The sequence below is a fragment of the Triturus cristatus genome, chromosome 3_2, assembly GCF_964204655.1.
Source record: "Triturus cristatus chromosome 3_2, aTriCri1.1, whole genome shotgun sequence".
NCBI lineage: Eukaryota > Metazoa > Chordata > Amphibia > Caudata > Salamandridae > Triturus > Triturus cristatus.
Window position 1 is genome coordinate 625,121,505 of NC_140584.1, and position 12,925 is coordinate 625,134,429.

The 12,925-nt window shown below is 43.9% G+C and overlaps 1 protein-coding gene across 2 annotated transcripts in view; it reads left to right on the top strand.

Moving 5' to 3' along the window:
* Positions 1-10,203, top strand: part of MYRF (myelin regulatory factor) — a 449,420-nt gene extending 439,217 nt beyond the window's left edge. For both annotated transcript variants that reach the window (XM_085648540.1, XM_085648541.1), the window contains one exon: positions 3,842-10,203. In XM_085648540.1, the coding sequence (XP_085504666.1) occupies positions 3,842-3,934 (93 nt within the window). In that variant the 3' untranslated portion in view covers positions 3,935-10,203. The remainder of the gene's footprint in view (positions 1-3,841) is intronic.
* The last annotated feature ends 2,722 nt before the right edge of the window (positions 10,204-12,925 follow it).

The window sequence follows — 12,925 nt, forward strand, 5'->3', positions numbered from 1 at the left end:
TCCAGTGGAGGGTCATATGGAGGATCTAGTGTTGATAAAGGGCAGTGTCTTCGCTCCCTGCAGTGGTGGAACAGCAACAACCTGTTGCAGGGCCACCTCTTCAAGACCCTATTCCACAGTTCACTATTACTACGACACATCACAAGTCAGATGGAGGGCACACCTCAATCATATGACAGGACAGGCATTGTGGATCCCACGACAGCAGGGAGACCACGTCAACTACCTCAAGCTTTTAGCAGTCCAGTTTGCCCTCAAAGCCTTCCTTACACAGATTCAGGGCAAGTTAGTCTTAATCCAAACAGACAACATGATCACCAGGCACTACATACAGAAGCATATACCTCTATTCGACCTAACTTCGCAGCCATAGCAGCTTATATGCTGAACAGAGAACACTTTTCCCTTTTCTGCATATCGGTCATTGAAAGATTTTATGGAAGGTCTTACAAGAGTCATCCCCCCAAGGGGTCCCCCAGCCCCTGAGTGGAATTTCAATGTAGTCCTTACTAGACTCAGGGGGGCCCGTTTTGAACACCTACATTCCTACCCTCTCCAGTATCTTTCATGGAAAGTAGCATTTCTAGTCGAAATAACTTTCCTCAGATGCATTAGTGAATTGCAAGCACTCATGCTATAGGAACCTTACATTCAGGCTCTTGTGCTTCAAATTATATTCACTTATCTAACTTTCTCCTTCAGAAGAATTAATTGTTCTAAACATTCACATATCTGATTCCCCGAGACGTCAAATAAACATCCTATTCTTTGAGCAAAAATTGATTAAACCCCTAGATAGCAGTTCTTGGAATGGAAAATCAGAAGTGCAGGTACTCTGTACCAGAGAACCTGCTCGTTTTTGAGAAGTGCTGGTACTCTCCAATTACAAATATTACGTTTCTCTTGAGAAGTACAGGTACTCTCCTTCTCAACAAAACTAAGTGCCCGTACCGGACAGTACCTGCCCATTTAAAGCACTGTCAGATAGCAAGTAGAGATTGCTAGTCCTTACCTTTCTGTGGTCCTCCGCTCATTTCACATGCAGTCCCAACTTTACTGTCCATATGTAAGTGACCTCTTCCCATTGAGGTGATCGCACATCAGACATTCTCTGGTCCAGACAGAGGGAAATTATACATCAAGAAACAGAAGCATTTGAGTGATTAACTATAAAGCTGCAGCTTATTCTATCTTCTTAGATTCAGTGATCAGTTCAAAATGGCAGCAAGGGCATGTGTTGAAAACTACCTATCTCATTCTCTGCAGAAATTCTTTTTGATTCTAAATTTGACGGAGGCATGCACTGCACACTACTTTGCACTGTTAGATGTTATGGGCGCCACTCAGCTTCAGCATGAGCTTGTGGACTTCTCGCTCTGAAAATTCATCCCCGGGTTGGACTCATCTATGCCAGTCTAACGGTGCACACTAATTTAGAAGTCCAAGTTTACTTAAAATTAGAGCATTCTTAAGATAATAAAACAAAAGTGTCTTTCTTTCTCTCAAAGTACACATTAAAGTAGACCCAGGAAAGAGATTACAGTAAAAATAACAATCAAAAGTAAAAATACAAGTCTTATTTAGAGGAGGTGGTAATGGAGACACTGCCACGCCCAAAAAAACAATAAATCCTGCATTTGTTCCTTAGCTGCCCTATTGTGAGCCATGTACATAGGAGATGCTTCACCAGCAAAGATACGACTGACTGCCATCGAGTCCACTAAGGTATATGGGCTAGTGTGGCATTTATGATGGCAGAGAAGCTGCCCAAAGTAGGGCGACTGTTCCACCGTGGTGTCTGGCAGACTTTAACTCTCTGAAAGAATCCCTGGTCGTGGTGGCGAATATTCACAAATCATTCATTATAGTATTCTCGACAAAAACCCTTGGAATGAACAGCATGTAGGAAAGCCTAGGGGTGGGATGGGCAAAAGATTGGGATGTTTAGAACAGGACTGGCTAAAGAGTGGGAGAGACTGTGGGATTTTACGACTGCATGGCAAAGGTGTGGAATGCCCAGATGGTGGACTGGCCAGGAACGGTACATGCTTAGTTGTCGGATGGCCAGAACTAGTTCTACACTGCCAACCACCCACAAAGAGCTTAAACATGGTCAGGCAGTGGGTCTGTAATTAACAAAATGCAGAACTCCAGCCTATTATTTCTCTGTGTCCCTCGATTGTAACACAAAGCTATATGGCCACTAATAAAGATACAGAAAGAAAAAACGTAAGCCGTGGTGTATACTTCAGACTGAAGGGCATCTTTGTTGCCCGGCTACATCTGGAACAAAGTATATACGTTTTAAAAGAGATTATAAAATGCCTGACAAGTTTACTCTCGAAACAGCAGTCCTAAAATATTTGGGATCAGGAGGCCTATTCACTATTCTGTTTCCAGTCCTGAAATATTTTGGGGAAAGTAGAAAATTCATCAGTGGAAAGTGCTACACTGAGAGCTCTATTCAAAGCAAAAAACACTAGCAATGCTGCAGCACTGGCGGGATTTCCTATTACACAAATACTTGCTGGTGCATGTGTGTACATGTATGTTCATTGTATTGTATTGCAGCATTTGTATACCACTTACTACCCCTATGTGGGACGCTGCAGTGCTTGCCTACATGAGTAGCATGTTACACCATGTAGGGTGTGTGGTTGTAAGGATTTTGGGGCATATTTATGAGCCCCTTGCGCCACTTTTGCGTCACTTTTTCCATGTTAAAAGTGGCGCAAAAGTGGCGCCAGGGGCTCATAAATCTGCCCCGTTGTTTTTGTTTTGAGTCTATGTGGGAAGTGTTTCCTTGTGATGCATGATGACCATCGAGGTGCAGTTATCATGTCTTGGGATGAAGAGTGAAGCAATATTTTGGATGATGAAGTGAAAGAAACAGATGCACAGTTTTATGGTGTTCAGTATGAGATTAGCTTTGAAACCAGCAGTTTCCTTTATGGTATTTTAACGAAATATTCTGCTTATCTGGCTACTGCTCTGTGTTGTCCAGTCTGAGATGTTGTGTATAGTTGTAGTCTTTAGTTGGCATGGCTGGAGGGAGAGAGAAGTGGAAGGATCTGTAGGATGGGCATTTTTTTTTTATCATCCAATATCTGAGTGTGTATATGAGATGTAAAGAAGGGGTCAAATTGACTATATATATATTTTGGACTTGCAGTGAATGGACTATACTAAAGTCCTCCAAGATTGTCCAGTAATGTGTGACAGATCTCTTCAATGATTCCATGCCTATTCATTTGGTGGTATTTGTGGTTTTTTTTGGTTGTACAGTGCTGGTGATGGACAACCCTCATAGCAGATATGTATTACATAAATGTAATATTTATCAATTACAATTTGTTGCTGACTGCTGCGTATTCTGTTTTAAGCATTATTGTGGGCCATAACAGTTATATATGGAAGTACATAACTGTATAATACCATGGCAAACCATAGGTCAGCCCTTTTTACTTACCTGAATAATGAAAGCAGTTTGCTGGTTGAGTTATTTGCAGTTGGTGGGTGGTAAGGTGAGGCTTGTGCTTGATGATGTGACTGTTTCTGGGCTCTGTTGCTTGGATGAAGGTGATGCAGTTATCTAGGACATTTCCATGGTTTCAACTGTCTTCTGATGAGTTTATGCTCCTGGGTACTTCTAATGCTGGCTGGTAGGGAGTTCCAGGGCATGGCAGTTTGTAATGAGAAAGCAGTGCCTCCTAAGGATTTGTTAAGGTAAGGTGGTATGCTGATAAGTGGTGCAAGCCTAGAGCGCAGTGTTCTGTTAGGGACACAGTATCTTATCTTTTTCCTTCTCTTCTCAAATTCTCTTCTTTTTTTCTTTTTACAGGGACAGGCGAATTGCAGCACTGAGGCGGAAACTGACCTCCAAAGACCCCTGTTCACAGACTATTATTTAACGTTTTATAGACTATGCAAATGAGTTCCGCAAATTGTGGCCTGGTGCAGTCCACCGGGCGGTAAGGGAAGAGACACCACCATCGATCTTCAGAGAACGGACCTCTGCTCTCCCCTGCCCTCTAGAGTAACTGCATTCTTAGTTCTGCAGCATCGCTTCAACAGGTTCAAGCTTGATCTGTACTAGAAACTCTCATTCAGTGCTGGCAGCTGCCTGCGATGGAGGCTAAATATGGCAGATGAAGCTGTGCTTCTGAACCTGTTGGCATTGTTAAAGCTTTCTGGCTTCAGGAGGGAAAGACTATCTCTGAATTGACAGACAATGCTCCTCCTGTTGCCCCTTATGTAGTTACCTTAGGATTTTCACAACTCAGTGTTCACACTGGATGTTAAAACACTGGATAAGCAATACTGCATTAGCAACTGGATCACTGAATCTTTTGATGGATCACTGGATTATACAATGGGGCTGTCGCCCAGTAGAGTTTATAGGGCTCCAAATGGACAGCAGTGTCTGCAGTGGGTTACTAAATTATGCTGTGGATGACTGATTTCCCATTGTGGTCATGCAATCTTCTGATGGATTCTTCTGTTTGTCACAGAAGTGATTGAATCTCCTTAGTTTCTCCAAGATTGTGAAGTTGTTCACATGTTGTAAACCTTTTGCAAAATGTTAACATCCAGCCTCAGCTGAACTGTTTCCAGAGCTTTACTGCTCGCTACCTTAGTCTAAGCTATGCAAGAACTACATACATGCTACCTTGAACACTGGAACAATGTGATCACTACTGGATTCCTGTCAATGCCACTGGATATTGTAGTTAAACTGGAAGCATATTGTCAGACTGCGTTGGAAGAAATGTTTGCAATAGTAGATATTCTTTCCCACATTCCAGTGAGGAGTTTGTTAACAGTTAAGAGACATTAAATGCAAAATTATTCACCTACCCCACTGCACAAGTTGTGCTTGCAGTAAACCTGTTTGCCTTTTGTACATTAAATACATATTTTGAGAACTGATCTCTGAAGACCTTTGCTAACTTGACACTACCTGTAAGCAGCCTTCTCTGTTCAATTTTCCCCATCTCTATTGGCCTGTATCTGCAGGGCTTGGACAGTTAGCCAATGGCACTATCAAATGATCTCCGAGGGCCATCAACCAGCCTAGAAATTGAAGTCTGAAACAGTCATGCCAAATAACCTACAGTACTTTTCGCTAGTCTATAAAGGCATCTCACAAACCCAAAGCACTATGGACTCATCTCAGAAGACCTTCTACTAAATATTTTACAGCACTGAAGACTGTTCTGTGAAGGTCGTTCTTCAACCCAAAGCACTAAAGACTGTTATCTGTAGCCCTCTCTCTGATCAATGTGGTCTCTGAAGGCTTAGTTTGCCAATAAACATGCAGCTCTCTGAAAAGCATCGCACAACCAATCTGATAAAAACCCAGTTGCTTATCTCTCAAATGCAAAACTGACTTATCTGTGGGCCATCAACCAACCCCAATTTCCTGGAATTGATTTCTGAAGTTTACGTGACCATCCCACAGCACTAAAGATTGATATTTGAAGGTCTTTATCAATCAAAGATTGAACATCAGTAAAGACTAATAGTTGAAAGCGATCAGCCAACCATCCCACAGCACTATACACTAACCTATTAAAGGACTTCTACCAGCTATCCTGCCATACTAAAGACTGTTCTTTGGCAATCTTCAACAATGAACCTTCGTGCAGCACTAATAGCCAATATTTGAAGGCAACTAACAGTCCCAAAGCACTATAGACTGATCTTCTGAAGGCCTTCTGCAACCCATACCACAGCCCGAATGACAGATCTTTGAAGGCCCTTAGATAACCAACCATCATACAGCTGCAAAGACTGAACTATAAAGACCTTCAGCCATCCATCCCAGAGCACTTAAGAATGATATTTGAAGGATCCCTGACAACCATTCCACGGCAGAAAAATTGATCTCTGAAGGCCATCAATCAGGGACCTAAAAGCACTATGGGATGATAACTGGAGGTTTTCAACAAACAACCGTTCAGCAATGCAGACTGTGATTCATCGTCTACCTTGTGCACTCGTGACCTTCTTTACAGGTGTTTAGTGGCCCAACAGTGGTTATAAAGGCTGAGCTTTAAAGGATAAATGGGTTCAATCACGTGTAATACTAGTAGATCTATGTAAGCTGTCCAAGCCCACAGTCAAACCCCTTTCTCTTTGGGATTTTTAACCAACCAACCAGCACCACTAAGTACTGATTACTAAAGGAGAGCTTCCTGTGGTGAGAGTTGCTGTTACATGGAACTCAAGTCCACCACACCATTCCTTAAGAACAGACGTGCCTGTGGATTAGAATTGACCTACACATTGAGGGACTGAACTCTTCTTAGCATTGGTGAAACTGGTATGGTCAGTTCACTAAACTTGCTAGGCAGTGTCTTAATGCCCTCAGTAATACATTGCAAGCATCCCTGATTGTGATTCCTGTATGGTAATGAATGCTTTTTCTGCAAACCCATATGGCATACGCTATTAGAAGGGCAAGACATTGCTATCTCGGTAGAACGGCCCATGCATTACTCACTTTCCTTTCTTGTTACAGTGTAAAGTGAGGCTGTAAGGAGGTTTTCAATTGCAGGTGTCGACCTACAAACTGTTTGATAAGATCTAAATAGTGGGCAATTAACAATCCATTCCCATCACGTCCTGTGTGTTTTCAAGCAACTGCAGGCCTGTGTATGCTTGTGTGAGAGAAAAAACAGTGTACCTGCAAAACAGCAAGTGAGGAAACCCAAAATAATGGGAGGGATTGTTTGCAGAAGTATTATGTTAATATGGGGACACCATTACCGAAGAAAGAAAGCTCTGATTTTAACCACCAGGGGACTTTCTCCTTACTAATATACATAGAGGTTCCACAGGCCTAATAAACAATGGGCATCCACTGTCTAATACATCAAGGGATACCATAAATGATATTCCGTGTGTCTCCACCTGTGTGATATACCCAAGAACATTACATGTCAAATACAATTGACTTCCCCTGTCGGATTCACTTAAAGACCGCTCCCCCCCTCCCCATTTGTGCTCCATTAAAGGATTTTACTCCTGTTTGATGCTACAGGAAGGTGCCTTGTTCGATGCATCTGAGGCCTTCTCTGCTCAGGTCACATTGGGACCTTTCTGAGTATTACATCATTGTGGACTTTCCTTTGCTGTTCCTATTACACCTGGGGACTTTTTCTTGCATGATAAATCTGTGGACTTTCCTCTGCCTTACATACAAAATATACACCCAGAAATGTACCTCCCATTAATGTTCCCCTTCCTGATACACCTGGGTGCTTTGCCTAATTCCCCTGTGCAATAGAACTAGATACTTTTCTTTTCCTGATAGGGTCTGGACTTATTTTGCTTGATGCACTGGGGAATCTCATGCCAGATCCATGTGGGGCCTTCTTGTCTGATACACTCAAAAATTTCCCTTGCCTGATACACCAATGGACCTGCCTCAGCCTGACTGACCCATGAATATTCCTGCCCTCTTCAGCTGGGGGCTGTTTCCTGTTTGATGTACTTGTGCCTTCTACCAGTCTGATAAACCTAAGGAATCTGTCTCCCCAATAAAAATGGCCATCCCTCTCTGAATGATTTGGGAACATTCCCTGACTTGTGCACCTGAGGAATTGTACTAACCAGTACAAAATGAGGACTTTCCTAAGTCTGATAAGCCTGAGTACTTCACCTTCATAAAGTACTAGGGACTTTTGCTTGTGCGGGACTGCAATGCTTGATGCACCCTGCCCCAACTCAACGAAGATCTTCTACAGCATAGTGTAAAGTGTATGTGTAAGTGTATGTATTCTAGAATGTTTTCCTTGCTTCTCCAGTGCTTTCTGGTAGTGGGTTTGTGGCTGGGGCTCTGAGACCCTAGTAATGTGCTTGAGATTAAGCCTGTCAAAAATGAATGATGTGTCTAGGTTTGGGTCGCTCAGAACCTGATGATATGTCAGGTAAAACCTCTTGGGGCCTACACGATGTGCCTTAGGTCAGCACTTCAAGACCCTGGATGATGTGCCGTAGATCAAGGTTCTAAGACCTTGGCTGATCTGCCTGCAGTCAGGGCTCTTACAACCGAAACAGTGTCTGGAGTTGGTGATGTTTGCCTCGGTGCTAACTAACAGGAGACTGCAAACTCTGTTGTCGATCAATAATGGAGGATTGCCGACCTTGCTTTTATGGATGAAAACTTGTATTGCTATTATGTACTTTTTACTGTTACAGTCTTAACTCATTAAACTACAGAATCCTTACACTGAAGAAGGTAGGCAGTCAGTAAGGAAACCAAAGAAGGGTTTCACCCACTGTGCCAAGGCAGGGACCAAGCCGGGAATGGAGATGTGACTTATCAGAGCTGCATGGTTAAATGCACTAAACTTAACTACAATGTGGAAGTGGTGCAGTCTCATTCTCAACTTCACTTCATGGATTGCTCAGCTTTATGAGTTCTTGAGGGCCCTCTTTTTGAGCACAAAGTGAGCCCAGGGGTCGAACTGGATAGGAAGGCTTTATTGCCTACAGTGCCTCATCTTTGAGAGTGATCTGCATTTGCACATGATTGCTGCCCTCTGAGAATTTCAAGTTATATTGTCTGTGGTGACTGCAGCAACTAAACATTAGTGGGGCAGCGTGGGGTGAACGGGGTGGACATAATAATGTTTAAAAAAGAACTTAACTGCTGCTCCTGGATGCCTCCTTGATGCTTCTCTGCTCCAGCCACCTTGAAGCTCCTCTGCTCCCCTCCCCACCAAATCCAGACGCTGCTCTCATGTATGAGAGAAGCACTAGGATTGGTCTGAGCAGGCCGAAATGCTGGTCAGTTAGGGACAGGGATCCTGTGCTTTTTCTCCCATCAGCTGTGCAAGACAGCTGGGTTGAAGAAATGTAAGTGCGCATGTCGGTTTGGCCATCCTAAGACGGCCGGCGAAACCGACATTTTATGCAGTTAAGACCCTGGGAAATGGAAGATGCATTTACCGCAGGGGGTGGAAGTTAGACGGATCTCGTGGAGTATGAGGTATACATCACTTATCCCTGGGCAGCGTAGAGTCTGCCACACTGACTTTCTGATTCTGTAGCACTCATCCCAAGAGCATATGCTGCATTGACTCATGGAAAGGGGGTTGTACTTGCTCGCATCCTGGGCGAAGGAGTGATCACAGTACTGACAATGAGGGTCACCTATGGATACCTATAAGAGTGAGCGCTTATATGGGTGTTGGGGCAGAAGGACTGCTTCTTTGACTTCTAAGAGTTTGAGGGTGTATGTACACTGCCCTTGTAAGTGGTAGTGTCCAGAACACTGAAGTAGGAGAGTCCACACCACAAACACTGTCCGTGAAGAGTTAGTAGTGGAATCTCGAGCCAGGGTTTCCAGGGCACTTAACTTTGGAAGGGAATCTACAACACTGACCCCCTGGGAGGGTCCAATGCTTTGAACTTTAAGAACGGAATGTTGGTCCCCGACAGCAGGAGGGTCTGATACTTTTGACTTTTGGGATTGGGAAGTTCTGCGGCATTGACCCTTGGGTTTGCGGTAGTCTGATGCTTTCATTTTTGGTAACAGATGGTTCTGTACCGCTGACCCCTGGGAGTGGGAGATTCAGCATCACTCAATATGAGAATACAAGTGCCTACAGTACTAAACACTGTGAAGTGCATTGAATTGCAGCACTGAAACCTGGGAGTGGGATGAACTGCAGCATTGACCTTAAGGAGGGAGGGTTTGTAGCAGTGAACCCAGGGAGAGGGACGAACTGCAGCACTGACCTTAAGGAGGGAGGGTTTGTAGCAGTGAACCCTGAGAATGGGACGAACTGCAGCACTGGCCATTTGGAGGGTCCACATTCCAACATAGTAACTTTGCCATTTTGCCTGTGTGTGTTCCTATTGATGTAGAAGCTTTATAAGTTGTATGTGTTTATCTGTGGGATTGATTCCCTTTCTATGTTTAATACAATATCTGTGTTTGACTCCAGGCTCCGTCCAAACCCCTACCCACCCTCCCACCCGCTGTGTGAGATTTTATTGCTAGCATTGTTATTGTTCATTTGTTTTCGACTTGGGAATTTGTATTTATACCGAGTGAGTCTCCCTTCTCCTACCCCTTATGCCCCAATGATTTCCTGTTCCCATTCCTTTTTCCATTGGACAGAACTGTACAAGTATAAAAAAAGCACCGTATAAATATATGTATATCTATAAATAATGCTTTGTATCCCAGCTGCGGTGTCACTGTGTTTTTTTTTGTTGCTTTACCTACATCTACAGGTGGTAATACACATTTTTATAAGTGTGAATATATGTCAAAATTTGCAGCAAATATAGACATAGATACCCACATAAATGAACCGTACAATTAAAAAAACAAGCATGTGCAACGCAATAGGTCTTGGATTCACGCGAGTTTGAGCTATTGGCATTGTAAATGACAATGCCTTTTATTTATGTTTTGGGTTTTAAAACATAAACAAAAGGCATTGTCATTTACAATACCAATAGCTTAAACTCTCGCATATGCGAGACCTATTGCATTGCAATAAAGGGCCTTCTGGACCGCTTGTTAGATTGTAAATATCAGAGGAAGAGACCGGCCTTTGACGTCTTCAAAGTAGTTAAAATTAGTGCAGTGAAGAAGATATGTAAGTGTTGTAAATTACATAGACACAAAGTGTGAAGTGAGAGTTACATATGATCCGAGCTATAAACACTAACAAGCGCTCCAACACCTTTCGCTCTGTGAGCACACTGTCACGGCTCAGGAGGAAGAACGGGAGGGGGGGCTATTTCCTGCGCTCTCCTTGATTTGAGTGTGCAGTGTGGCATTGCCCTCTCCGTGATTTGAGTGTGCAGTTTGGCATTGCATAATGTCATTGCTATCTTCGGCCTAATACAAAAAACACTCGAGCTATAGTAGTGCCCTGGCTTCACCTCCTGGTGCAGGGCGGGCAGTGATTTATGGCAGGCATGGAGGGAGGGAGGGATGGTCTCGGCTGCAGCTCCGGCCTCGTACAGTGCGCCCCTGCTATTGCTAGTGAGTGAGAGGCGTGGAGGTGGTGGTATTGGTATTGGTGGTGGTGGCATTGGTGGTGGTGGCATTGGTGGTGGCAGTATTGGTAGTGGTGTTATTGGTGGTGGCGTTGGTATTGCTATTGGTATTGGTGGTGGTGGTTTTGGTGGTGGTGGTATTGGTGGTGGAGGTATTGGTGATGGTGGTGGTATAGGTATTGGTACTGGTGGTGGTATTGGTATTAGTGGCAGTATTGATGCTGGTGGTATTGGTACTGGCATTGGTGGGGCTGGTATTGGTGTTATTGGTGGTGGTGGTGGTATTGGTGTTGGCAGTATTGGTCTTCGTGGTGGTGGTATTGGTGGTACTAGTATTGGTGGTGGCGGTATTGGTGGTGGTATTGGGGGTACTGGTATTGTGGCACTGGTATTGATGGTACTTGTATTGGTAGTATTGGTGGTGGTTGGATTGGTGGTGGTGGTGGTATTGGTGGTGGTGGTGGTGGTGGTATTGGTTGTGGTATTGATGGTGGTATTAGTATTGGTACTTGTGGTGATATTGGTGGTGGTGGTATTGGCGGTGGTGGTGGTATTGGTGGTGGTGGTGGTGGTACTGGTATTGGTGGGATTGGTGGTGGTACTACTGGTAGTAGTGGTATTGATGGTGGTGGTGGGATTGGTGGTGGGATTGGTGGTTGTGGTAGTATTGGTGGTGACATTGGTGATGGTATTTGTTGTGGTGGTATTGGTGGTGAGGGTGGTATTGGGGGTGGTGGGGGTATTGGTGGTGGTGGTGATGGTATCGGTGGTGGTGGTGGTGGTGATGGTATTGGTGATGGTGGTATTGGCGGTAGTGGTGGTATTGGTGGTGGTATTGTTGGTGTTGATGGTATTGGTATTGGTGGTATTGGTGGTGGTTTTGGTGTTGGTGGTAGTGGTAGTGGTATTGTTGGTAATGGTATTGGTGGTGGTGGAAGTGGTATTGGTGGTGGTATTGGTGATGGTGGTATTTGTGGTGGTATTGGTGGAGGTATTGGCGCTGATGGTTTTGGTGGTGGTGGTATTGCTGGTAGTTTTGTTGTTAATAAAACAGGCTTTTCAAAACAACCCGTCAGGTGGCTTTAGTACAGTATAACACAGGTGTGCTGTTGTCAGCTTCAGCCCATTAGTACAGGATTATGTGCTACCTGGAATTCACATGACTTTATTCCCTAATCATTTCTAAATCCATTTTACTTGGGGGGTTGAAACAGACACAAGATAATGCAGGCGCCCTGTGTTACGGAGGCGGCCGTGCTGCTTAAAAAAATACAAGCGGTTTTAACTAAAGCAGCTCATGTCCAGCCTGCAGTAAGAGAAACTCAATAAAGTAAATAGTGCTTACAGACTAAATAACAGGTCCCATGTAACAACTGAAATAAAAGGGCCATTTGCCATGGGAGGGTACAAATGAAGACAAGGCTGTACTAAGGAGGGACTAATAAGCCTATTAACGAATCCGAAGGCAGCATTTATGAAGGACAATGACACAAGCCAATGAAAAATATGGGAGAAGAGTGGGCGCAGCTTTTCTCCCATCCTCTACTACAGCAGACTCGCAGAGCGAGCAGCACATGCGCAATGCCACTAGGCTCGACTTAAAAAATTAATATCATTACTGTCTGTAGAAATGCACAGAAAAGATTACACTTGGCCAGGAGAAATCGTTTCACTTTACGTTCCTCAAGCTGTTTCGAGTTTGAGATGGCTGTGGTACAAATTTATTTCTTGGACAACCAAAAATTATTATTTTTCTGACGACTAAACTTTGTTGGATCAGTCACTCTTGCAGCGAAACTAGGGTCAAGATATTTGTTCTCTCGCTCTGCAGATAGCAGGACATTACGATCTTTAGGAATATCGATGATTACATCATTGTCAGATGTTGACTAACTTT